The 23,436-nt window shown below is 44.6% G+C and overlaps 1 protein-coding gene across 7 annotated transcripts in view; it reads right to left on the bottom strand.

Moving 5' to 3' along the window:
* Positions 1-23,436, bottom strand: part of exd (PBX homeobox extradenticle) — a 41,597-nt gene that overhangs the window by 6,198 nt on the left and 11,963 nt on the right. For 5 of the 7 annotated variants that reach the window (XM_069113941.1, XM_069113937.1, XM_069113940.1 and 2 more), the window contains exons 3-7: positions 11,106-11,359; positions 6,808-6,998; positions 5,424-5,559; positions 5,090-5,186; positions 3,391-3,578 (exon numbers count right to left, since the gene is read on the bottom strand). In XM_069113941.1, the coding sequence (XP_068970042.1) occupies positions 3,391-3,578; positions 5,090-5,186; positions 5,424-5,559; positions 6,808-6,998; positions 11,106-11,359 (866 nt within the window). The remainder of the gene's footprint in view (positions 1-3,390; positions 3,579-5,089; positions 5,187-5,423; positions 5,560-6,807; positions 6,999-11,105; positions 11,360-23,436) is intronic. The other 2 variants (XM_069113936.1, XM_069113942.1) reach the window with 2 other exon arrangements.

The following is a 23,436-nucleotide window of genomic DNA, read 5'->3' as shown; positions in this document are numbered from 1 at the left end:
AATAGAGAAACATATTTCTCGCAGGACTGTAGCAAAATCGCATAAACTGAACTCTAGTTCTAGTGGATCGCGAATCGCGTTCCGCGAAGATGGACGGTTCGTCGACGAAATTCGTGTATCAGCCAAATCGTTAGGTGATGGAGAGTAGAAGAGACCAAGGAACAGACGACTGATCAATCGTAACGATATTATTACAGGTGCAAGACCGTGCGAACTGTGCTTGTAACAATGCGCTTGAAAGCGCGCGGCCGTCAGTGCATTTTTGCCAATCGATCCCCCTTTCCGGGTCGCCTTACCTTCTCTCGAGATACAAACTCGCGCCATATCTCGTTGAAATGAAATTTCCCCCTTCGCTATCCCACGTAAATATACCGCGGATATATATCGTACGATATGCGATCGCGAAATTACGAACGAATCGCCCAATTAATAAATCGAGTTACGTACGTTCAAAGTTACTTTCTATATAGGAAAAATCGTGAAACGAGTCCGAATATCGAGAGAAGTAAGTTGGTATCTACTGAAACTTTAGATTTCATTCAAGAGTTCTTCGACACGCTATAGGTGTAGCGTAAATTACATTTAGCAAGTCTACGTTTAAAATTATCCGTTATCAGTAGATATCTTCCCGACAAGCGTACGAAAAGCAGGTGCGATTATCCGACAGTCGATATTACTTGAAAAATTACAAAGTAAAAAAAAAAAAAGAAAAAAAAAGAAGACAGAGATGTATCAAGCTCGTGATCTTGAAGATTTGTTCCTTTTTTGTCGTTGAGCCAAGAAAATACAGTTGGAAATCGTGCGAACACACGTTAGACACTCCGCACCCCAATTTCTTGTTGCAACAAACACAGTTCTTTGCTTCGTTTTGTTAGATTCGGGGTACCAACCAACAGCGATTAAAAATCGGGGTTATAAAAAAGATCAAATGAAACCACAGACAAAAGTGTAGCAACGGGAAAACGGATTATAGATCGGCGAAACGGGCGTTATGTTAGACAGATCCGACACGATGTGTAAAAAATAGTCTTGGTGCTTATACATTATACATATAATCGTGTGCAAGCAATTGCCTTTTTGTTATGTATGCGATTATGGAAACGTTAGTGCCAGTTGCAGCAGCAAGGGCGTTTTTATCATTGCTACGAGGTCTTTTTTTTTTTTAGTGCCAATTGCCGGTGAAAGCGCAATTCGAAGCACGTTTATTCTGTACTCTAAACTCTTTGGGTAGATATAACACGTAGGGGGGAAAAAAGAAAATTCAAAGTTGATTTGGATGGATATTGAGTTGGTGGAGAATTCAAAGCGAGACAGAAGAAGCACGAGTGTTCGACTGGAGAAAATTCTTGGACGTTCGCGGTAACGAGAAAGAAGTGAAGAATAGGCAAGTTCAGACGTAGCCGAACCAGACGAAGGTAGAAAACGAAACGAGAAGCAGAGGTGATTTGAAAACGCGGCAGCTAGGAGAAAGCATGCATTTTAGTCGCTTCATTTCGAGCGGGTTCTCGCCCCTGGGACTGGAACCATGGCCGAACCGGATGAACCGCGAAATTAATTTTCCTGCGAACTTCTCCGGTTTTCCTGGTCGATTCGAATTTCTGGAAATGCAACGGTAATGAGAAAAATACGAACGGAGAAGATAACGTAAGAGCGGAATAGCTCTCAGTGCGGATCACTTTAAAGACGATACGCGTTAACCAAACGATTCCTTTTGCTTTTTCGATTCTCCGCTTTCAATTTATATATACAATAATATAAATCGATACAGGAGAATGTTTTAAGAGCAGCGTGAATAAACGAGGTATTGCAGGTATTCTCGACATAGGTAATACAGCATAGAATAAAGATGCACTTTTCGTTCGATACAGATTCGAACGTCTGGCATCAGAACGTATTTTGAAGCGAGTCAACGATGACGCAGTGCAACATTTGTAACGAAGTACGCACAGACAAACGGCTGGCGTATCGACAAGGGGGATATTTAATCTAGCAATTGAGAATATCTACAAATTTCCGAGCTAGTCGAGCAACCGGCTCGCGCGTTTGTATATGTGCATGAATTTAATTCAACGTCACTCTTTATCACGTGACACCGTCGAAATTGCATGTCAGAAAGATTTACTGGATTCGAAGAACCGGACGCAAGCTGTACGATACATTTTGTTCCTTTGTTTTGAAACAACGCGAATACAAGGGGAAACCATAAGGACAGAAATTGCTAACGCACAGTTACAATTTTAAACATCGATCCTTTTGTCCTTTGACGCGACTTTATTTTTTTCGCTACTGTCCTTCTAAAAGCTGTCACTGAAAATCTAATAAAAGGAGAAACAACAAACGAGATTTAGGGAAATCACGACACTGCCGTTCGTTTACGTGTCAGATACAGAGGAATTTTGGATCTCGAAAGATACAGTCCCGTTGCGTTTCATCGGTCGAATAGAGGCAGCTCGTTAGAAGCAGGGCCGCGCACCTACCAAGTCTATTAATATGTGAGGGAGCAACCCTACCTAAAAAGTGACTTAGCAACTCCAATGCATACTAAGCAACCCTTATGCTACTGGCTGCTGCTGGCTCCGTGTGCACTCCCTGATACTCTTTCTCCTCCAACCTTCCGCTCCTGCCACCACTATCGGCTTCCTCTAAGCCCATCTTTATGGGCCAGCAACAGCATATCCAATCCAGTCCTATATATTCTAACAACACGCACCTACTTGCACCTACAGACGCACGCGCCGTTCTTTACAAGCTATCATAACACGGCATTCACGCGCGCTCAACTCCATACAGAGTGTTCGATCGATAATAGAAATCACCAGCCTGTAATTACACTTAATGTGTGTATATATTTAACGTTTACACTTTTTTTTATGTTTTTGACTTGCTTGAAACCGAATCACCCTGTATATAAGCACGAGCTCAAATTTTCTTTCACCATCACCAATACCACATTCGCTGCATTTCCCTTCCGCCTCCTTGCTCTTTCTTTCGTTCCCTCGTTCTCTTCTCCATCCAAACGTCCTTTCTCACAATATGTGTGAATATGCGGTGAGATGCGCATGCGTTTATAATAGAAGCACAATGCTATGGCTTGAAAATGGATGGAAATCGAGAGCAGTGTTCCAACGTTATTACATCCAAATACGACGATTATTCGTTGAAGATGAAACAAAACGAAAGGAAACGAAAACGATACGAAAAGAACCATTTTGCCGTCTCTTTCCATTCATCCGAACCACACAGAAGATCCCTCGACATCAGGGTTAAGCGTTATCAAGACTTATCTAACATGCTCAAAGAATGCAAGAGGGTATTGATGAAAGCGAGGCAATGATTGCTGACTACGAGGTAGAAATGAATTTACTTAGAAAGAGAAGTTCTGACGGTTACCTGGTGCATAGGATCGTAGCCCATGGAGCCGTCGTTGTACGGCTGCGAGCCGTAGTCGCTACCGTTTATGCCCATCCCGTATCCGGCCATGTCTTGTGGGCCACCGGGTGGCGCCGGCGACATCATCGGCGTCGGGGTGCCTTGACTGGCACCACCCATACTGTACGGCGACGCTCCTGCAAAAGCTGCTGTAGAAACAATCGCGGTGCATACAAAATTCGAGGGTGCGTCTTTTAAGTTCTTCCGCCTCACTGATTAACATCTTCGTTTATCGCAAAAAAAAAAAAAACGTGAGCTCGTTTCTAATTTTGTATCTCGTGTAATCGGTGGCGTCGTCGATGCTCATCTTTCCCTCGAATTTCATTGACTTCTCAATACGACATATATATAATTCCCAATAGGACTAGTTACAGACGCCACCGATTAATTCAATCGACATACGTATCGTGAAATCGTCTTCGACGATTCCGCATCGAACGAACGAATTATCGGATGGAAGCGAAATTTCAACGAATTTTCTATTACTGAGACTACGTGTAAAGTATCGATAGGAATATTTGAACGACAACAGAATAACTTGGAAATTAGCTTGGTTACTTCACAATGTAACAGCGGTAATTTTTCCTTCGAAACGCGAAAACATTTCCGCTATCCGAGACAAAGTACCGGGTTCCGCAGTACTGGCGCCAGTATCGCTGGAATTCCGTTTCTTTAATTACGAGAAGACTGCGGCCCGTTTACCAGGAGCGTGGCTGAGGAAAGACAAATGCATGGAGGGTGTCGAAAGAAACGCGAGAATGCCGGCATCTCATCGCCCTCCTGCACTCGTGTATTCTCCTACGCTCTTCTCATCTTTCGTTCCCTCTTTCTCCGTATAATTGGTAAGTTAAAAATATCTCGCCTTGCCCTCTAAAATAAAGAAACGTCTCGGTTGTTAAGAAAAGTACGCGTAATCGCGACCAGCAAGTTGTGCGAATGCGAAGAATTTCCAGAAGAAACACCCTCGGAATTTTTATTCTAATTTCATGGAGAATGCGAAAAAGTAAATACGAATGAACCGAGATGACGTGTCGTTATCGAAGGAAATCGTGTCGTGTCGTGTCGTGTTTGCGAGAGATACGTTAAGACAGTTGCATAATTTAAGATGGTTATACAGCTCCAAGTTGAACGTGTCTTTTTATATAGCGAAAAGAAAAAAAGAAAAAGGCTACGAACCCCAGTCGATAATTTTGTTTCCACCTAAAAGATTTATTAGTCAGCCGGAACAACAACGATGACAGAGCCAAGTCGAACAATGACGAGTAACGAGTAACTGAATCTCACGATAATTTACGATAATGAGAAACCGCTATGCTACGTAAACTTTTCCTCTACACCAATATCGAGTTTGATATAAAAATGATCGCGACGATGAAAAGAAGATGATGCGAAGAAGTGTTACTGGTGTTGAGTGGAAATTTCACTAAATAATAATCTATCCGAGTATGTAAAAGGAGTTTGCTCTCGAGCAGTTGTCGTTTTCTCAGCAACACTCCGCCAGTATCAACTGTGGCTACTAAAAAGAATCGTATTTTTCAACCGTTTAACTTTCATATTATAATTTATTGCTCATTTTTATCGATATCCTTAATACGAGCAAGCTATCGAAACGAACTCTTCAAGGAACACCCGTCGCTCATTTGCGAAGGACGGAACTTACCAGCTGCCTTTTTGGCTGCGTACAAGTTCGCCTCCTCCTGTGCTTTACCTATGTTTTTCTTGTAGCGTATCCTCTTGTTGCCAAACCAATTGGAAACCTACAAATACGACGAACAACTGTATCAAGGTCGCTTAGCGATCTTATTATTTAAAAAATGCCTTAAACTAATCGGTTATCATATTTAGTAAATCTTCGGCCGATGTTGAAAAATGTTCGATCGGGAATAGTTGTTTCATCAACTTCCGTTATTTCAAAATAATTATTGACACACGTGAATTACCGTTACGCGATAGCAACGGGTCCAAGTTACAAGAAATATTTTGATTTACTTTACCTGACTCACGGTGATTCCACACTTTCGTGCGAGCTCTTCTTTCGCTTCTTCGCTCGGATACGGATTACTCAGGTGCGAATAAAAGTATTCGTTTAGAATTTCCGACGCTTGTTTGCTGAAATTCCGTCTCTTACGCCTGTAACAATTGATTTCCTTTTCACAACGGATAACACTCGCCTTTCATCTACTGTACATTACTACACAACATCGGTCCTAATCCATATGATTTTAATCGACAACGGTTTTGTTTGATAATATCAGTGACCGACAACATTCAACGGTAGGAGACCTTGATCAGGCTATAAACGATTACGTTTAATTCAAATCTAATTCAATCTTAATTACCTCAAAATCTGTGTCTTTATTTTCAGAAAATCTACTGACAGATGAATATTTGTATTTTACATCCCCTTTATAAAAATATTTCTTTCCACTCTTATTTCTTCTTTCGAACGTGCCTATCTGCTACTAAATCGCTTATCGATATACGTTATTGATGATGTGTATGATTCATAGAGAATATATATCGTTCAAAATTGTTGCCGATAACCTCTTGTCCTACACGCTAACTGCCGATTGGTCGGGCCACAATAAACAAGAAAGTCGATCACACGTCGAGCCATTTAGCTGTTTAGTCGTGTGTTCGAACTGGCGCAAAGTGTACGCGTCTTCTAACACGTATATTTCGGTGTGACGAAAGGAATTGTGAAATAATAAACACGTTTGTGCGCAATTAATACTTCTGAGATGTCCGGGAAGTAATTACGATCGATTCATTGGTGAAGAAAAATGATTTATTATTTGATAGTGGATAATGTAAAAGTAACAATTTGTAAATTAATACTTGGTGCAAATTAATAATATTTTGAGAAAACTCGTAGAAAATTAGTAATCTTCGACTGTGTGATATTTTTCGAAACAATGAAATTATAATAGGAAACACAATATCGTTAGCATTCATTATTATGAGAATCTATCGAATCGCTATTCGCAATAGTAACATACTTCTCACTACTATCGTCAATATTAGATTTTCTTTTTACTGTCATGATAGGTATAAGGGTTGTTTAATTCTTTCAGGGAATTATAACTTAAACGTGTGAACGTAACAAAGAATTACGCGTACATAAAGTAATAAAATATCGAGAACAATCGCACTACGAGTCTGACTCGTATTATTTACGTTTGTCCCGGCTCAAGTACCACGAATCAGACTCGTGCTTATTGTTTTTGACTCAAATTTCTTATCACGAATCTCGCTCGTTGTTGTAGGACAAAGGATTAAGACAGTGATTCATCGGTGAAAACCATGTCGGTGAAAACCGCGACGGAGATTTTAACGTAATAAAAATAAGTGAACAATGTTCATGTGACGAACACTCGCCTTGCGTCGAGGAATCGACTCCTCAGAATCATCACCGCCTCGCAGGTAGACTGTTTAAGCTGCATTTGGATGCTGGAGAACTTCTTATGGATAATCTGAACCATCCTCTCGATCTCCTTCGGCGTGATTGGCCTGGTACGACTTTGTTCCCTCAGTAGATTCATTACGTGGGTTGTGAACTCGTTACACGCCTGGGACAAAATCAAAAAATCACCTCGTTATTAACGAACACTCAAGGACCGTGTTTCCGCGCTTCAAAACCTAAAATGGATAAAAATCGAGGACAAACGCTCGGTTCAGGTAAGAAGAAGCACGCTATGTATCGTCTAAAGGACTTCACGAGTTTTCTTTGGATACAGGAAAAGCAGGAAGAAAGGTCGTCTCAACGTCAAAAGTCGGCTTGGAAGATCGCTGACGTTTGGAGGCAAGGACGAAATCGCAAAGGGAAGCGGAGGAAAGCCTCGGGAGAAGCAGGACGGAAGACCGAAAAATGGGAGAGAAGGAGCGAGGATCGAGGGTAAAAAAAAAAGCGAGAAGAAAGGCGCGTACGTATAATGCATTATTCCTGGTGGCTGCTCGGTTTAAGGGAAAAAGGACTTTGCTCGATATCAGTATTCGAGACGAGCACGCTACCTTCGGGAGGGAGCGAAGAAAGGACACGGGCGCCTGGTGGAAAGAAAGGGAGAAGGTAAGGTGGTAGGAAAAGGAAAGAGGTAAAGGGAGCGAGCGAGGGGGGCGAAGGGTACCGGAGGAGGGTGGATTTTCCTGAGGGAAGGCGTTAGAAGGAAGAGGTTGGCAGGGGAGAAGTCGGACAGGGTGGCTCGCAATTTCGAAATGGATTCCACTCTGCCGCCATACCCTGGTACTCTCCTCGTCTTTCTTCCATCCACCCCCGTTTCTCTTCGTTCTCTTCTCTTCCTTTCTGCTCTTCTCTCTCTTTGCACGAACGTACCACCGACTTGGTGGGGTGGATCAGCTTCGCTCCTGCTTCGCTGTTCACCTAGGACGAGGGGTTTGGGACGATCTCGAGTAGGTGGATTGGATGGAAAACCCACTGAGAATTATGCTCTTCTCTACGTATTTGTGTTTCCTTCAATTTTCAAATTATCGGAACGACGAACCAAAAAGTAATATTTTCTTAAGTAATTGAGCGGGAATTTCTAAATTGACCAGTGAACCGTCAGGTGTTGTTACAGCGCTCTATCGAAGAAAGGGCAATTGCGAGGCAAATACCACTTTCTCTTTAAAGCGAAATATTTGTCGTTCGCTAAGGAAAAATACCGCACGCTTCAATTTTCAAATTATCGGAACGACGAACCAAAAAGTAATATTTTCTTAAGTAATTGAGCGGGAATTTCTAAATTGACCAGTGAACCGTCAGGTGTTGTTACAGCGCTCTATCGAACAAAGGGCAATTGCGAGGCAAATACCACTTTCTCTTTAAAGCGAAATATTTGTCGTTCGCTAAGGAAAAATACCGCACGCTTCAATTTTCAAATTATCGGAACGACGAACCAAAAAGTAATATTTTCTTAAGTAATTGAGCGGGAATTTCTTAATTGACCAGTGAACCGTCAGGTGTTGTTACAGCGCTCTATCGAACAAAGGGCAATTGCGAGGCAAATACCACTTTCTCTTTAAAGCGAAATATTTGTCGTTCGCTAAGGAAAAATACCGCACGCAAAAGATATAGTTAGAGATCGTAATGAAAACTTGTACCGCGAGCCAAGTACTATAGATGGCTTATAAAAGGCGAGGTAACGCACGAAGATGAAGGGAGGAACGAGGTCGTGGATTCTTGTACAACCGTATCGTATCAATCAAGACGCGCTAGATAGTTTGAGGGAGGTTAGGGAATCGCGAAACGTCGATATTCATCTCCTGAAACGGCAAAGCCAACAAGTGTCCCGATGACGACCGTTAATTCGTCTCCGTGGAAAATGAAATTTCTCATGGTGGCTCTAATTTTACTGCAGTTCGCTCTATTAATATGCCTGTAATATTTCGCGGATATAACACCGTGAGGGTTTTGGCTCGCGAACGTTATCGAAATTCCAACCTGCATGCTGCTAAATATACCTGGTCGTGGTTACGTCTGCCGCGGTTGTTGTGCGGTTACCGCAATATACGATAGCCTTCCTTTCTTACGTAATCGAATTTAGCAAAGTTCGCGGCAATTTTCATGAACGAATGGCCGCAATCCCCACTATCCTGAATTACGATAACGAGACAAGACGAGAAGAAGAAAAAAGAAAGGAAAGAGTAAGAAGAAACGGAAAAACAAAATGGATTGAATTTTACGAAATGTTGGAAAAAAAAGTGTGTACGACTTTGCGTAAATTTTGTTCACCGAAGAAAAGACGATGGTTTAACGCGCAGAAAGCTCGCAGAGAAAAGGTTAAAATCTGTAGGAAGAATCGGGCAAAACAAAGGAGGGCATGCACCAGTAAGATTCATGCCAGACGGTATTTGTTGGCCGTGATCACGCGATCTCGTAAAACTCGATGCGGTTCTATTCTCGTACTTGTCACGCCATTTTGCATAGTCAGGCAGACGTTCACCCTAATGCAGTGACTCGGGCGGCGAGTTTGAATAGTAAATTTCGGTTATGATAAAACTTTTGGCCACGACGATATCAACCGGTAATAACGTTACTTTTAATCGCGGCAATATATTCTACGGCAGAACTCGATACATTGTATTATCCAAGCTCACCAAACTGCACGGCTATCCGAATACCGTTCCGAACAAGGGTATACGTTGTTCCTTTAAATAACAATCGCGAGCTTGCACGCGATACGAATAGAGCGGCGTAAAAAAAGAGAGAATTTCTCCCAGAAGTGGATTTTATTTTGCAGCGAATCTCGCTTGACGTTATTCCGAAAGAGGAACGAAAACCAAATTTAACGTCGAACAAAGAGATAAAAGATCGGCTATGTGGTTAAAGCTAAACGCTGGAAGAAAGAGGAAAAACGGAAGTAAAACGAAACCACTATCGGACTCGATAACGTTTGACTCTTAGAAGAAGGGAAAAAGCAGGATGGGGTTTAAACTTGTTAATGACCAGGCTTATCGATAGAGCGTCAACTACCCCCGGTAACTGCAGTTGCACCGACGTGTGCACGCGAGCGCATACATCTCGACACGAACCGCGTCCATATTGTTGCGTCTACAAAGAATTCCACACGCGTCCATATACAGACCGGTGGACCTCAAAGCAAGGGTGTGCGTATTTACTGCGGGGAGACATCAAGACCGCTGACACACGGTGAAATATGGGGTCGAAACGGGTGTGGCAATTAAAGCACGCTCTCACCCCCCACTCTCTCTCACTCTCTCTCGCTCTCTCTGTCTATCTTATTCTCTTTCTCTTTCACATTGAACTGGAGCACGAGTTATTTGGTATTTATGTACGCGCGAATACACGAGCCGAGCCAGTACGAATGACGGGCCACGGTTATTTGCAAAGTATGCAAAAGGGAGAGAAAACACGAGAGGCGTTAAAAAGAATTATGCTTTTATCGTTGATAAGTGAGTGGTGGCGAGTGGGAGAGAGATCATGCGCGTTGCACGCCACCGATGCTTTTCGTTTCAATCGCGCGCATATTAATGAGCTGGAATTGAATGCGTTACAACGAACGTTCCGTGGCACGGTGCTGGCAAATAACGTTGGATTTTCGCGATAGAAATAACGAAACTGGAAACCGGATACGAAATAGCTTGTATGAAAAACCAAATCGATATCCCGGTTGATATACGCGATGATTGAATATTCGTGCAGGCGATTTTAAGGATCTTCGAACGGTCTAATCGATCGTCGCAAAGGAATCGAGCGTTAACGGATCATCAGAAAGGTGGAACGTTTTACAAAAGTATTAGGACAGGCTAGTGGTAAAGTTTTACAAGTTCGTCGAATTTCGAGCGCGAAACACAATAGCCTGTAGGGAATTTCCTGACATTATAGAGATCCACAGTTCGTGATACAGCCGTTAACCTGGCCGACACGCGAGATTTTACTTAACACGGGTGAGTCGGTTCATTAGCACGCAAATCGTCGAACAGAGACGAGTTTCGTACTCCGCCGCTACCCTTAAACTGGCCTCTTATCGCTTAGCCCGAAGGTAGAAAAAAAATCCCGCGGAAAAACTACACAGTGACCCCTTATATTCGATTACACCGAGCATTCGGAAACACTTTACTTTTTCCAGAATTTAACGACGAGCACAGAAAAAAAAATATCTGAAATTCCAGTAACAGTCTGCGATGTGTGGAAGATAAGAGAATGACCATTTACGAACCTGTTCGTATTTCTCCAGCTCCTGATGGTAAATCTGTCTAATTTGGGCAAGTTTGGCTCTGTAATCCGAATGTTCGATGGCGTTGTCGGGTTGTCCAGGTGGTCCAGCCGCCGCTGCCGCCGCGGCAGACGCCGCAGCTCCTGCGCCACCACCCTTTTCCGGTCCTGCGACACCCTCCGCGATCAACATGTTGTCCAACCTCATTAGCTGCGGGTCGGGCGGTTCCTCTTCCTGAGTATTTCGTAAAGATAGGACTGAAACAGTAAAAAATCACCAAAGCTTTGATATAAAATGTATCACACTTGCGTCAATTATGAACGATCGAACGAGCAGAGTTCGATATAAACGTAGAAAGATCGCACCGGATCTTCCTCTAATTATCAAAATCTTTGACTAGTCGAGAAAAATATTAAAAGCATCCCCGTGTGGTTGCAAGCGCATCGAAGTGGTTGACTTTGCTATCGTGACAATTTTTCTCGACGGACGAGGAGCAACGGCGAACCCCTAGCGCGAGATCGTGTTTCCACGAGAAAAGAGACAGAGCAGGTTGGGAAAAGTCGCGTGCGTTTATCGATCATAAAAGAATCAATTTTACTTCGATGTTCGCTCGTATCTTCATCCCGGTCTCTCGATCCTTTCGTTCCTTTTGTCTTAAGGGCCGATGCACGCAGTGCTTTAAAACGGGGGGTGGTTTTCCACGGTATAACAGTGGTTTTATCGTACTTTTACGGCGCATGATGGAGCTGGACGACCCATAAAACCACAGAGAGCGAGGCACTTTCTCTTTCCTTTTCTTTCCTTCCGTTGTTCGCCTCGTGTGACAGTTCTTCCAGAAAGATGCATCTTTCGACAGTTTTCACCCCCTTCGTGCTACATAAACCAACACGTGCACGCACGAGTAAGCACGGCGAGGGGATGAACGACAGCCCAGGAAACTCGTGCAAACTGCCGCGAGATATACTTCCCCACGGAACCGATTATTCTTCCTGTGATTTTAAAAAGTGACGAGTGCGTTGTTTGTCGAGCAGGAAAGTTAGCCAAAACAAAGACTCAGGCGTGAAAGTAGCTGTTTGGAGAGAAAATCGCGGGACTAAAAAGGCATGCGAACGTAAACGAAAAGACGAATGTCACTGAACGATTGTGACTATCGATAGAAGAAACGAAAGAATTAAAAATATAAAAAGCCATTCAAATAGCTTAATTAAAGTAAGAGTTAAGTAAAATACTACGTTGCGTTTTTGAACGAACGACGCGATGTTTCAACCCCACGTATCCCTCGACTGAGATTTGAAGATTGAATTAATTACATTTGCGGTTATTTGAGCGGCATTTAAATTCGTTAGGACCTTTCTCTCTCTCTCCCTCTTTCTCTCCTGACTCTATATAGTTTCTGGCTACTGGAAAAAAGTCTCCAGAGACGAAAGAGAAACGAAGAAGGGTGTGAAAGTTCGCCGGGATTCGTGGGACCGTGAAACGAATGCGCGGAACTAATGCATTTATACGAAGTGTAACAATTAGGTCTGCCGCACCGGCGAAGGGGTTGAAGTTTCAAATTCCTCCAGGGACTTGACTGAAAGGGCGAAGACACAAAGTCGATCACTGGGGAACCGTTTCTTTGAGAAAGATGTTACTACGGTTACGCGCTGACTCTGTCAGTGCCTTCCCGTTCGTTAATGAATCTCCCTTACACAAGGGAGAATCGTTCTCAAACTTCCCCCGTTGATTCTCGAGAAAGCTGAATTTCGAATCCGTTGGTTTAGCGGTGGCGAGCTAACTTTTTAAGATCGTTACGAAAAGTTCTATATATTCGATAACTAAAAAGAACGTTTGCAATGCGATACGGAAGATGTTGCGAACAAGTAGTTGCCAGTTTTCGAGGACGAGTTAGGGGGAGGTTACCAGCAGTCAGCAGGATATCGTTAAAACTTTGCTGGCCGTGGTGCAGCGGCCGAGAACTTTTCACGCTACTGTTGGTAATTAAAAATGAAAAACCTTCACCCGTGTCGTTCGCTCAGGTAGCAAAGAAATAAAACGTACGTTTACGGTGATGCTGTAAGGAGGAAGTTGTTCCATTGAAAGTTAAACGATCGTCAACTATCGGCGGTACTTTCGTTTATTTCATGGCAGGAGAGGTTAGCTACCGAGGTCTAACGAAACTTGCAACATTTTTCTGATCGAACGCATCTTAGAAAATTTAAATGACACGTAAAGTATGGAAATTATCTCGAGCTACAAAAATAAAATCCACGCGGAGGCGTCTTAGAAACGTGGGGTTATATTTTACAGAGCGGGACAAGAGTTTGCGCATCCGTGAAAGAGAAACATGTGCCGCGGCGTGCAAAATTAAGCGCTCGACCGAAATTATTTTCGGGTATCGAGCGGGAAGAAAGTAATCGGGGGTGGCTTACGGGCAATAATCTGGCTATTAAGGGGTGTAAGGGGAGGCCCTTGGTACCGAGTCGGCAAGGCGCAGAGACTGCTAACCTCCAGCGGGGGTCCTTACAAGCACGTAAACTCAGTTTTACTAGCAGTTAACATTTTACGACTCAAACGGTCTGCCTGACTCTGTACTCCCTGTTTCTTTCCCAGTCCCGCTCACGCGAATACGCGTACTTTCCTGTTCCCCTCCTTCTCTGGCTTCCCGTCGGCCGTAGCACACGGATTCGTCACACGGGTTCGGGTGAAACACCGGCTATACAAAGCCGCGACGACGTAACGCTCGTCGTTTTCGAGGGTCGTTAGCGAGCGAACTACATTAATATGACACCCCGTTGAAGATCGAGCTAATTGTCCGACTAATTCGCGTCCTGTTACGCGTCACCACGACCGAGACAAAGTTTGCCTCGTTTCAAAAATCGTCCAGGCTCTGCCTGTTTCGTTCATCACTCCCGTGACAACGATAACCATGGAATTTTTATGGGTCTTTTCTACGTAATAAATCGAACCAACTAACGTTCTCCGTATTGTTCGATCAAAGATAGAGGAACGATCGTATTTTGGTAATTATCTCGCAACGGAATCACGTGGATATATTTGTAGAATAAACGTGTCCGGCCAACGCGATAAATCAGATTGAGCGAACGAGCTGAACGGGGCAGGAGATTCAGGCGAACGGTCCTAAAATATGCAAGGGCTGCGTACACAGGGGCGGAAGAACGAGAGAAGGGAGAAAAGAGAAAATCGAAAATCCCTCGTCGAAACAACCCTTGGGATAATTTAGATTCGCGAAGCGGAGCCGAGTGGTGCGGAGGTATGGCAACAGCCAGAGCTGGCGGTGGAACGCCGCTGGTGTGTATTGATCTAAACGGGAACCCGTGAAAGCAATTAAGATAAGGCACGGTAACAAAGGGTTGTCGGCTGCTACCCGCTTTTCACCGTAGGAAAACAGAAAGAGAGAGGAAAGAGGGAAAGGAAATAGAAAGAGCCACGAGCTTGGTGGAAGTAGATACGCGATAGAGAAAGAACACAGGTCGAATCACCAGAGGGTCAAAAAGCTTTTCGAACGCGCGTATCGTACTCGTACCGAGTGAGATTTCCTTTGCTGCCACGGCAACGGGAATATTTCAATTCGTTAAATAATTGTTCGATTAGTTGCCTTTGTCGAAAACACGCGGTGTATCGTGCGCAGCGAGTAAAACGGTATCGGCGGGTGTAAACAAACAAAGAAGAAAATCAGTTATGATTAGTCGACGCTAATTTGTATCGTGGCAAAATACATGAACCAAACTCGCAAATTTTACCTTTGCAAACATGGAAGTAATTGTAATTAATAAAGTATGGCTGGCGGTGGGAGTATAATCGGAACTTGAATAACGACCCTATCGATTCTATCAGGGTTGGTAACGTGACACGGGGACCGGCGTTTATTTGAAATATGAATTCGCTAGAAAATCTAGGTGGGCAAACGAATACTACCGCAACACTAATCCGTTCGTCGGTTTTATAGGTTTTGCGTCATACACGCCGTTAGCATACCCTTGGTACGATGTTTCATATCGTGTTATATGCAAAACATACATTTTTTAAAGAATATCGTATAATCAAACGAATAAAGAACGCGAAGGAATACCGGAAACTGTAAATAAACGGAACCGGTCGTGTAAACCAACAAACTAAAAGCCGTACAAAAAATTTACCTACGGCGGTCGATATATTTTATCGACAGAGCGTTCGGTTTAAAATTTAGCAGACAATTGCGTACCACCACCACGTAGATGATATTTTGGAGTAACGTAAAATTATATTCGGAGGGGAACATTAATACCAAGTAGATTCCACGATCCTGACCCAGTTCAACGGTGCTTCCAGACGTCTGCTCGCATCCGAAGGAATCGATTCCCAAAATCCATTCAATTTTTTCCTCCATCTCTTTCTCTCACCCTCGACCTTCTCGTAGTTCTTATACACAGCGTCGCGCGCGAACCATCCCAAATGTAAGACATACCAGACCGGAAAAAGGTAGAAGAGAAGAAAAGTAAGAAGAGGAAAAGAGAAAAAGGGGCTGGAATGGCTGCTCTTTTAATTCGAGGGTGAATCCGGCCGGCAGGGCTGAGCTTCTACAGGGGTGCGAAGGGAAAGATCCTAGAAGAAGACGACTGCGCGTTACCCCAGAGATCTGATATCGACACCGAGCTGTAAGAATATCCGGCCCTCTTCTGATTTACGAAAGAAATCGAGCCAAGAGGTATTCTACCTTGTTGATATCGTGTTTCGCTTCGTTACGGACGCCAGTTCTGCTCGAGTGCTTTCAGAAAGGTAGCATCGTCGCGTGTCAAGCATTATCGTATTGTCAGATCCTGAGAAAGACGATCGTTGCTACAAGTCCTTGAGCCATTTCCTTTGCGTTCTCAAAGGTAGAATCCTCCTCCTTTCCTTAACATTTACTGTTACTCGCACAGAATATCAAATCGATGCATCGTCTAGTTAATTTATATTTTATTTAACGAACTACGATCGCGTGAAAACACGTTGAAAAAAATATATATGTATAATAGCGAAAGAAAAAAAAAGTTAATGCAACGAGGCGTCCAGCCGAAACCGGTTTTTAAAAATTGCATACCACCGGCTATATCGCGCGCGATGTTAATATAACGTAGCGCATCCCGCGATACGCAATCTCGAATTCCTCCACGTAATTCGACGACAGAAGAAATGGGGGAAAAAAATAAAAATAAAAAAAAGAAAAAAGCAACAACAACGAAGAAGTAAGTAAAATATTAATTTTAATCCAGTGGTGTTATAATACTGGGCGTAAACCGAGGAGCGTGTTTCCGAGCGTGGAAAAAGCGAACACAGCGACCAAAGTTCCTGGCCACATTCTAAATTTCTTTGCACGGATAATAATAACGTTTCGGATAGACGACAGGGTGCGCCGCGTTTCCGGCTGGGACGCGCGTCCGCTCCTCGTTTCCCGTTCCTCGTGAGGCAGAACTTTTCTACGATTTCTTTCGCGCTTTGGCAATTTCGTGCTTCCGTTTCCCAAAAAGAATCCTGTGCGAACGATTTCTCGCGCACGCTCGTTCGTGGCGATGTTTTTCCATCGCCGTCACGGCTCCGTTTCCGCCTCGCTCCGCTTCGTCCCTCTACTTTTTCCCTTCTCCCTTCGTCCCTTTTCCGTCTTTTTCTCATCCAGGCGCCGTTTCCTTTCCGAGTTCCGCGCGTCGAATTCGCTCGACCATATCTTCGATGTGTTCCACTCGTTCTCTCCTTTTGCTGCTTTTATTATTTTCTTCCTTTCTCGCGCCACTTCCGCCGCGGCAAGGGGTACTCGTCTCTTTTCCGCTCGCCGCCGCGGCTTTTCCAACCGCCGTAAATCAAATCACTCCAAGAGAAAACGCGGCCAAACCTACAATACGCGCGAAATCCCAGGGTGTACCGGGTGTCCCGAACGACCCTCGATCCCACCTCTGCTTCGTGCCATACCGCGGGTCGAACGATGATCAAGAAATATCTCTAGAATTTCGCTTTTCGATCACCTCTCCGCGTGACACGAAGCGTAAAATAGAATATCCAATTAAACATCACGGCTACCTAATTATATTCTACGAACTGGTGGGAAAACAAAAATATCCGAAGAAAACGATCAAAAGTATAAATCTTTGTCGGGACGCTGTGAGTCTCTTATTACATGGTATCCTGTAAAATCACGAGGAATATCGTATTACAGCGGAGGTTGACAGTGAACAGAAGGAAAAGCATACAAGAAGCGCGAAACATCCCCTCCAGTGATTGCGAAAGAAAAGAGGGTGGAATAGCCGACGGAGACTGTGGGATCGAATAAAATTTTACGGCCGCGAAATCGTCCAATAATTGTTACGGCTCGCTTTGATCGCGTAAAACACGTCGTAAATGTCGAAAGGGACGACCCCCTGGCCGACAGGAATTACTCTTAACCCCCTTACGGGGGTATTATGCCGCATTACTGGCGATGCTGCGTTTGCGTTTGCACGCTTCCTCGCTTTCTCTCCCTCCGCTGTCCGCCGTATCCTTTCGAAAATCTTATCCGTCGGCTCAGGCTAACGGTTCGATTACATCAACACTCCATAAAGTAGCCGAAAGGAGCAATAACCTTCGCGTATTCCGTGCTGCGGCTCGTCTAATGTCAGCGAATCTTACTCGGTCGTTAATTAACTACCGGTGCAAACGACGCATTTACTCAGGCCATTTCGATCTCAGCGATCCTGCGCGACCCTTGGCTCCCAAGCATCCACGATATATTTAGATTTGAATTTCAAAAATGATTTACTCTACGTTCCTGTGTTATATCTTGACGGATAAACAGATTCGACAGTTTGTCGTAAATATAAAAAAAAAATGTAAAAAATATACAACTGAGACTGGGTCCAACTTCAACTTTCCACAGATCGGACTAACGACAGTTGCTCTGTCTCTATCAAATCTTATCATCGAAAGTCAACGTCCAAACTTTCTAAACGAAGAACCAGTGGTTCTTTCGCCGTTGCGAATAAAGCCGTTCGCGGAGAACGTAGCCGCGAAACGAGCATCGGAAGCGTCGCTTCGCAAAAGTTGAGGCGGTGAACTTCGAACTCGACGCTAGCCACATGTTTCTTTTCAGCTAGACTAGGAGTAATCTGCTGGGTTTAAAAAAAAAGCACCGTTAATATATTCAAGCAAAATGATTACACGGTGTAGAAATATCTCAAGCGGGAGTCCGCGGCGCGCTTACGTGGCCTCTGCTCTGCTCGGTTGTCCGTTTCTCTCTCTTATTTCCAGATAGTAGACGCCGCGACTCGAGCAAACGTCTCTCGGTGTGTTAGGCCGTAGGGCGTGCGCCTGTGTGCAAGTACACCAAGAGGTCGGGCAAGATCTTTTAATGAAACGCGGATGTTAGAATGGCAGGAATGCTGCAAAATGGTCTAGGCGTGCTATGTACTCTACGTGGAACGTACACAAGCGCGGGATCCGGCTGAGCACGCTCGAGTACGCGTAGACGGCTCGCTCGCGTGTATAGGTATGGGCGTGCACACAAAGGTGGCAGAACATCCACGTGAAGATATATGTATACGTATACGACGAGCGAGCGCTCGGTAGAACGTACATGGCGGCGTCTCGAGGCAAATTAAGCCCCTCGACTCCTCCGCTTCGGCTTCGTTATTGAAGTGGCATTCCTGCTTGGGAACCCTCGACGACTCGTCTCCTGTATACGCCACGACAACGATAACTAGACTTTTTAATAGCTTAATAACGACCGAAGATATTCGCTACGGGTTAACGAGGAACGAGAGAGCCGCGGATCGCGCACGGTTTCACCCTGTCTCTTGTTACCACACGACGAAATTTACTTTCTCCGTCGACCATCATCGACCAATGAGCTAAATAAGCTTTCCGCCACACGATCTCCTTCCTTTAGGACACGGATACATCCGAATCTCCTGTGTCGTCCCACTGGTCTTCTTTGCGACAAAGCCGGTCGCATTTTGCCAATAGCGACGCCTGATGAACGACGACCGAGTCTCCCGTGTCGTCCCGCTGGTCTTCTTTCTAGCTCAGCTACCGATCTTCTCAGCAGCTTCGTGTCATTCTGCCCTTTTCGAACGACCTTTTTACTTTCGTACCTTCCACTATTGTTCGCGAGGAATTTCATTAAAAAGACGCGGGCTTCCTTTCGGTACTTAGGCGACGAGAAATTTTCCGTCGAACGAGCTGCGATCGAGCGTTGTAGCAGCGACGACGTTAACACAGCTATAACAAAGGACAGGAGAATGAAAAGCCAGTTCATTACGCAACGAAGACGAAACAAAGATATAGCGTAACGGAGTTACGGAGGATGAAGGCGAGGGACGAGAATGATCGCGGGTACGACAAGAACGAATACGCGAGAAAAGAGAAAGAAGGAGTATTAAGAAAATGTTACAAGATTAAAGGAGAACGGGATGCGGGAGAAAAAGGCGGGGAAAGAAGGAACGCGCTAGCGGATCGAGAAAGAAATTCTTATTGCCTGGCAAGTCCGGCTTTTCCGCAATATACAGCACAGGTGTACCGAATGTGTACACCCCATCCCACCGTCCGTCGTACACGCTCTCGTCCGTAAGGGTGGAAACAGCGCTCCGTGCACGCATGGTCAGGACCGTATTCTGTCTAGTGAAACCCATTACTCTTTGCTCTTGTTTCGTTTCTCTCGACCATAATATCCAGCCTTTTTTTTTTCTTCTTCCTGTTTTTTTTTCAATGCGATACACTGGACGTATCGTTTATAAAAAGAAAAGGTACGAGTTATCGTTTTCCCGGCCGTTATTGCGCTCTTTCTTCGCCAGGTGACTGAAACGCGTAATTCACAACGGAAGCTACGTCGAACGTTTACTTCCTTATCCGTATCGATATGATCGGACAAATATCCAGTAACGAGGAACCGAGTTTTTAACCTGATGAAATTATAGCCCCGACAACGGAAATAGTTGCGATAGAATGAAAGAGTGGAACGCTGTTATTACCAAGAAAATGGTACACGCTTCGCAAGTGGAACGTACAAAAATAGCAGTCAATTTATATATTTAGAGCCGTTGTAAAATTCAACGCAAGTCGTAATCGATGAAGCGAAGTTGACAAGAGGCGGCCGTATACACCGGCGAACCTAAAGTTTGCGAACCGCGTGATCTATAGTGCCTAATGACTTTATAACCTGGTTTATTTCAACGGCGAGGCAAGCATTCGCGAGAAACCGGTAAACCAGTTTTCGCGGACACCGTTCCACGCTGTGTAAATCATTTGGTCTCGGTAACCTAACTGGAAAACCGAGCAGGGGACAGGGGACTACCGACTTCTATCGAAGGGTCATCAAAGCGTAATCTGCTTCCAACGATCAGAAATAGGAAACGAGGGAATAACTTCCGATACCGATCGAGTAAGTGCTCTTCGATAAATCTGGAATCACCGCGGAACGAAACGAAGGCCGTTCTCCTCCGATGACGCTTCCTTCGAAAAGACTGAGACAAAGAAAAAATTTATATTTTCGCACCGATCTTTCCCAAGAAGAAGAAAAACTAAGGGGTTAATTAGATCGAGTAGACGTCCGTCGATTGCAGTAGATACGCGTATCCAGCCACAACTCGTTTCTGCCTCGATACAGCATCGTTCGCGACGTTCCACGAATTTCGCATTAAAATCTGCTCGTTTCTCCTAGAAGCGTATATTTGTTATTTCCTGGCTGGAAAAATCCTGCTGAGCCGCGGAGTATTTCCTTTCGAGTTCTCGTTCGGAGAGCGGAGAAAGAGAGGGAGAGAATGTTTCCTCCGTCGTTCCTTTTTCAAAGGGTGGGGGCGAACAGCACATCGAGCAGAAGGAGAGAGAGGGCTAGCTGGCTGGTACGCGAGAGGAGGGCGAGAGGCGACAGGGGTAGACCGACGTTCCTGGGGGTGGAGGCGCAAGAGGCAACGTGGCGTATTGATCGAGTGGCTCTCGCGTCGACCACCACCGCTTTCGAGCCACCCGGTATAGGCGAGCGTCTGCGTTCGTGTTCCTAGACGAGGATTCGTGCGTGTGTCGCAACGTCGTTCAAATGCATGCTCGTGCACCACACTGTCATGCTATTGTTTATGTAGCCACCATAGTCACAGGGTGATTCAAAAATTAGATTTTATCGGATCTCGATTCCCAGACGTTTTCACGTACAGCGAGCAAAAGATGTTTGAATTGTACGCGTTGCGAATGTGAAATAACTTATCAACGAAATATATTTACGCTCTGTATCGTGTTTTTATTTGAACAAAGTCGACGATCATATCTTCGAGATTCCGTTTAATCACCGATACGATATCTGTCCTTGTTATTAACGTATATTTAGTCCCTATCTTTATTCTCAATATCGAAGACGAAATAACCCTTTGGTATTTTAATTACAAAAGATCAACTCGAGAACCGCAACTCTGGTAAAACGTTATTCTGCGAGACGGCGAGGCCCCCCATCAACTTCGTTCCCAGTAGAATCGATCGCGCCTTCGGGAATCGACGATACCTCTCTAGACGTATCTTTGACGTTTGTCAACTCCAGAATCAGCGTACACGTTGCTGTATATACACGGATATACGTGGATCGAGGCGCGTAACCGCGGTGCACCAAACTGTACACGAGCGTGCTTCGTGTGGGGAGGACAAGAGGCAATGGTCAGAAAATAACTCAGTCGCGGCGTTCCCATGTACACGGCCGTACGTGTGCGTATGGAGGTTGTGAGCGTTGAAAACACCATGATCTATGGTGTGTGCATCCTACGAATAACGCGGTGATACTTGGCCTGGAAAATCTGCGAGGCGCGTTCGCACGATCGGGCAGAGTTTTGCAAATACGTCGGCTCGCAAAGTCGCCTTAGCAACGGTGTAACGCGTTTCGATATCGTATTTAAAGATTTTTAATTACCCAAGGAATTAGTCTCTATAGCATTACGATACGCGACATACAGAGTGAGGTTCGATTTTGTAACGGAGATGTTATTAGCAATAAAACGTCAACGTTGTAGCGTTTGTATACTTTATTTGTAATCGGAGGATCGATTCTATCAAACGGATCGAACACTCTGCAGAGAGGACTGGAATTTAATGTTCCGCGAAAGTTATCCAAATCGTTGAAAAATTCAAAGTTGAATTCAACGAACCAGTTTAGATTCTAACGCGTTTCGTTCATTCCCATACGCGTTCTCTCGTTAGCTCGAGCAAATAAAGAAATCGGATTACACAGGCAGAACGGTGTGCACGATTTTTACGATAAGTTTTATAACTGGTAAAATCGTAAAACCTGTACTCTTCGGTAGGTTCTGAAATTTTCCACATAGACGAGCGGTATCTGTTTTCGCGGATGGACAGGATACGGAGACTTTGGCGTTTCATTTTCATGCCGGTGGCTCCCGTGGGCGTCATAAACGCACGCCTCGCGTCTGTGCATCACCATTGGAAAAACTACCCTCACCTTTTCGACTCTCGCACCGATTCGGTTTCCAACTAACGAGACGAACCCTCGCCGCCTCTTACGCGTCAAACACCGAAGACCCACGCTAAACGTATCGATGATAAAAACTTTGCCCCGAGGGACAATCTCGTTATCCTCGCCATCTATAAACTATCGCGAAACTTTCCTCTCGAAACTCGTTTCATCCGGCAAGAATTAAAAAGCGACCAAAAGATTGTTGGCTACGAGAGCCCGTCTCGTAACTTTCGCTCAGTTACCAGAGCACACGACGGAAGACCGTTTGAAAAATATTATCGTAAACGTACATTGTTAACGTTTTATGAAACAAGGCGCCTGAAGGCGGTACACGCCTCTCTTTGCGAATTCTTTCCGATTGTTGTACGAGTAGGAAGGAAAAAATCGGATAATACGGTCCTTCGTGGAAGCTCTAATGGAGCCATAGAGATCAGGCATGGCTTCTAGAGGGACTAGAGAGGGTAATCCGTCCCTGAGGAAGGGTGGACCGACGCCACTGTCGGCTCAGCTTCATCCCCGCCAGCCGTTCATCGAAGGGGAGGGCAAGGCGCTCGATATCAAATCGTCGAAAAACCATTGTGAAGGTATCGAGGTCGAAACCATCGCTACGAAATACGTTAATCCATGGAATCTCACAGCCGAACAATTTTTCAATTTACCTTGCCCATACCGATTAACCGCGATGGAAACGATAACCTTACCATCGTTGGTCGGTAGCAACGATCAATTTAATTCTTATCCGATTACTTCCGAACGATTACCTCGTTGAACAAACCTTTTGCAATTGCGGCCGAAAGGGGCGTGATTACGGCAAAGAGGAAAAATTCGCGTTCGTTGCGAGAGGCGCGCAGAGCTACGATATTAAAAATTTGTGTGCTAAGCGAAAAGACGTAGACGAGG

This window comes from Bombus flavifrons, chromosome 5 (assembly GCF_040668555.2).
Source record: "Bombus flavifrons isolate JBK064 chromosome 5, iyBomFlav1_principal, whole genome shotgun sequence".
Lineage (NCBI taxonomy): Eukaryota > Metazoa > Arthropoda > Insecta > Hymenoptera > Apidae > Bombus > Bombus flavifrons.
Note: the sequence above shows the minus strand (reverse complement) of the source record. Positions and strands in the feature narration are given on the sequence as shown.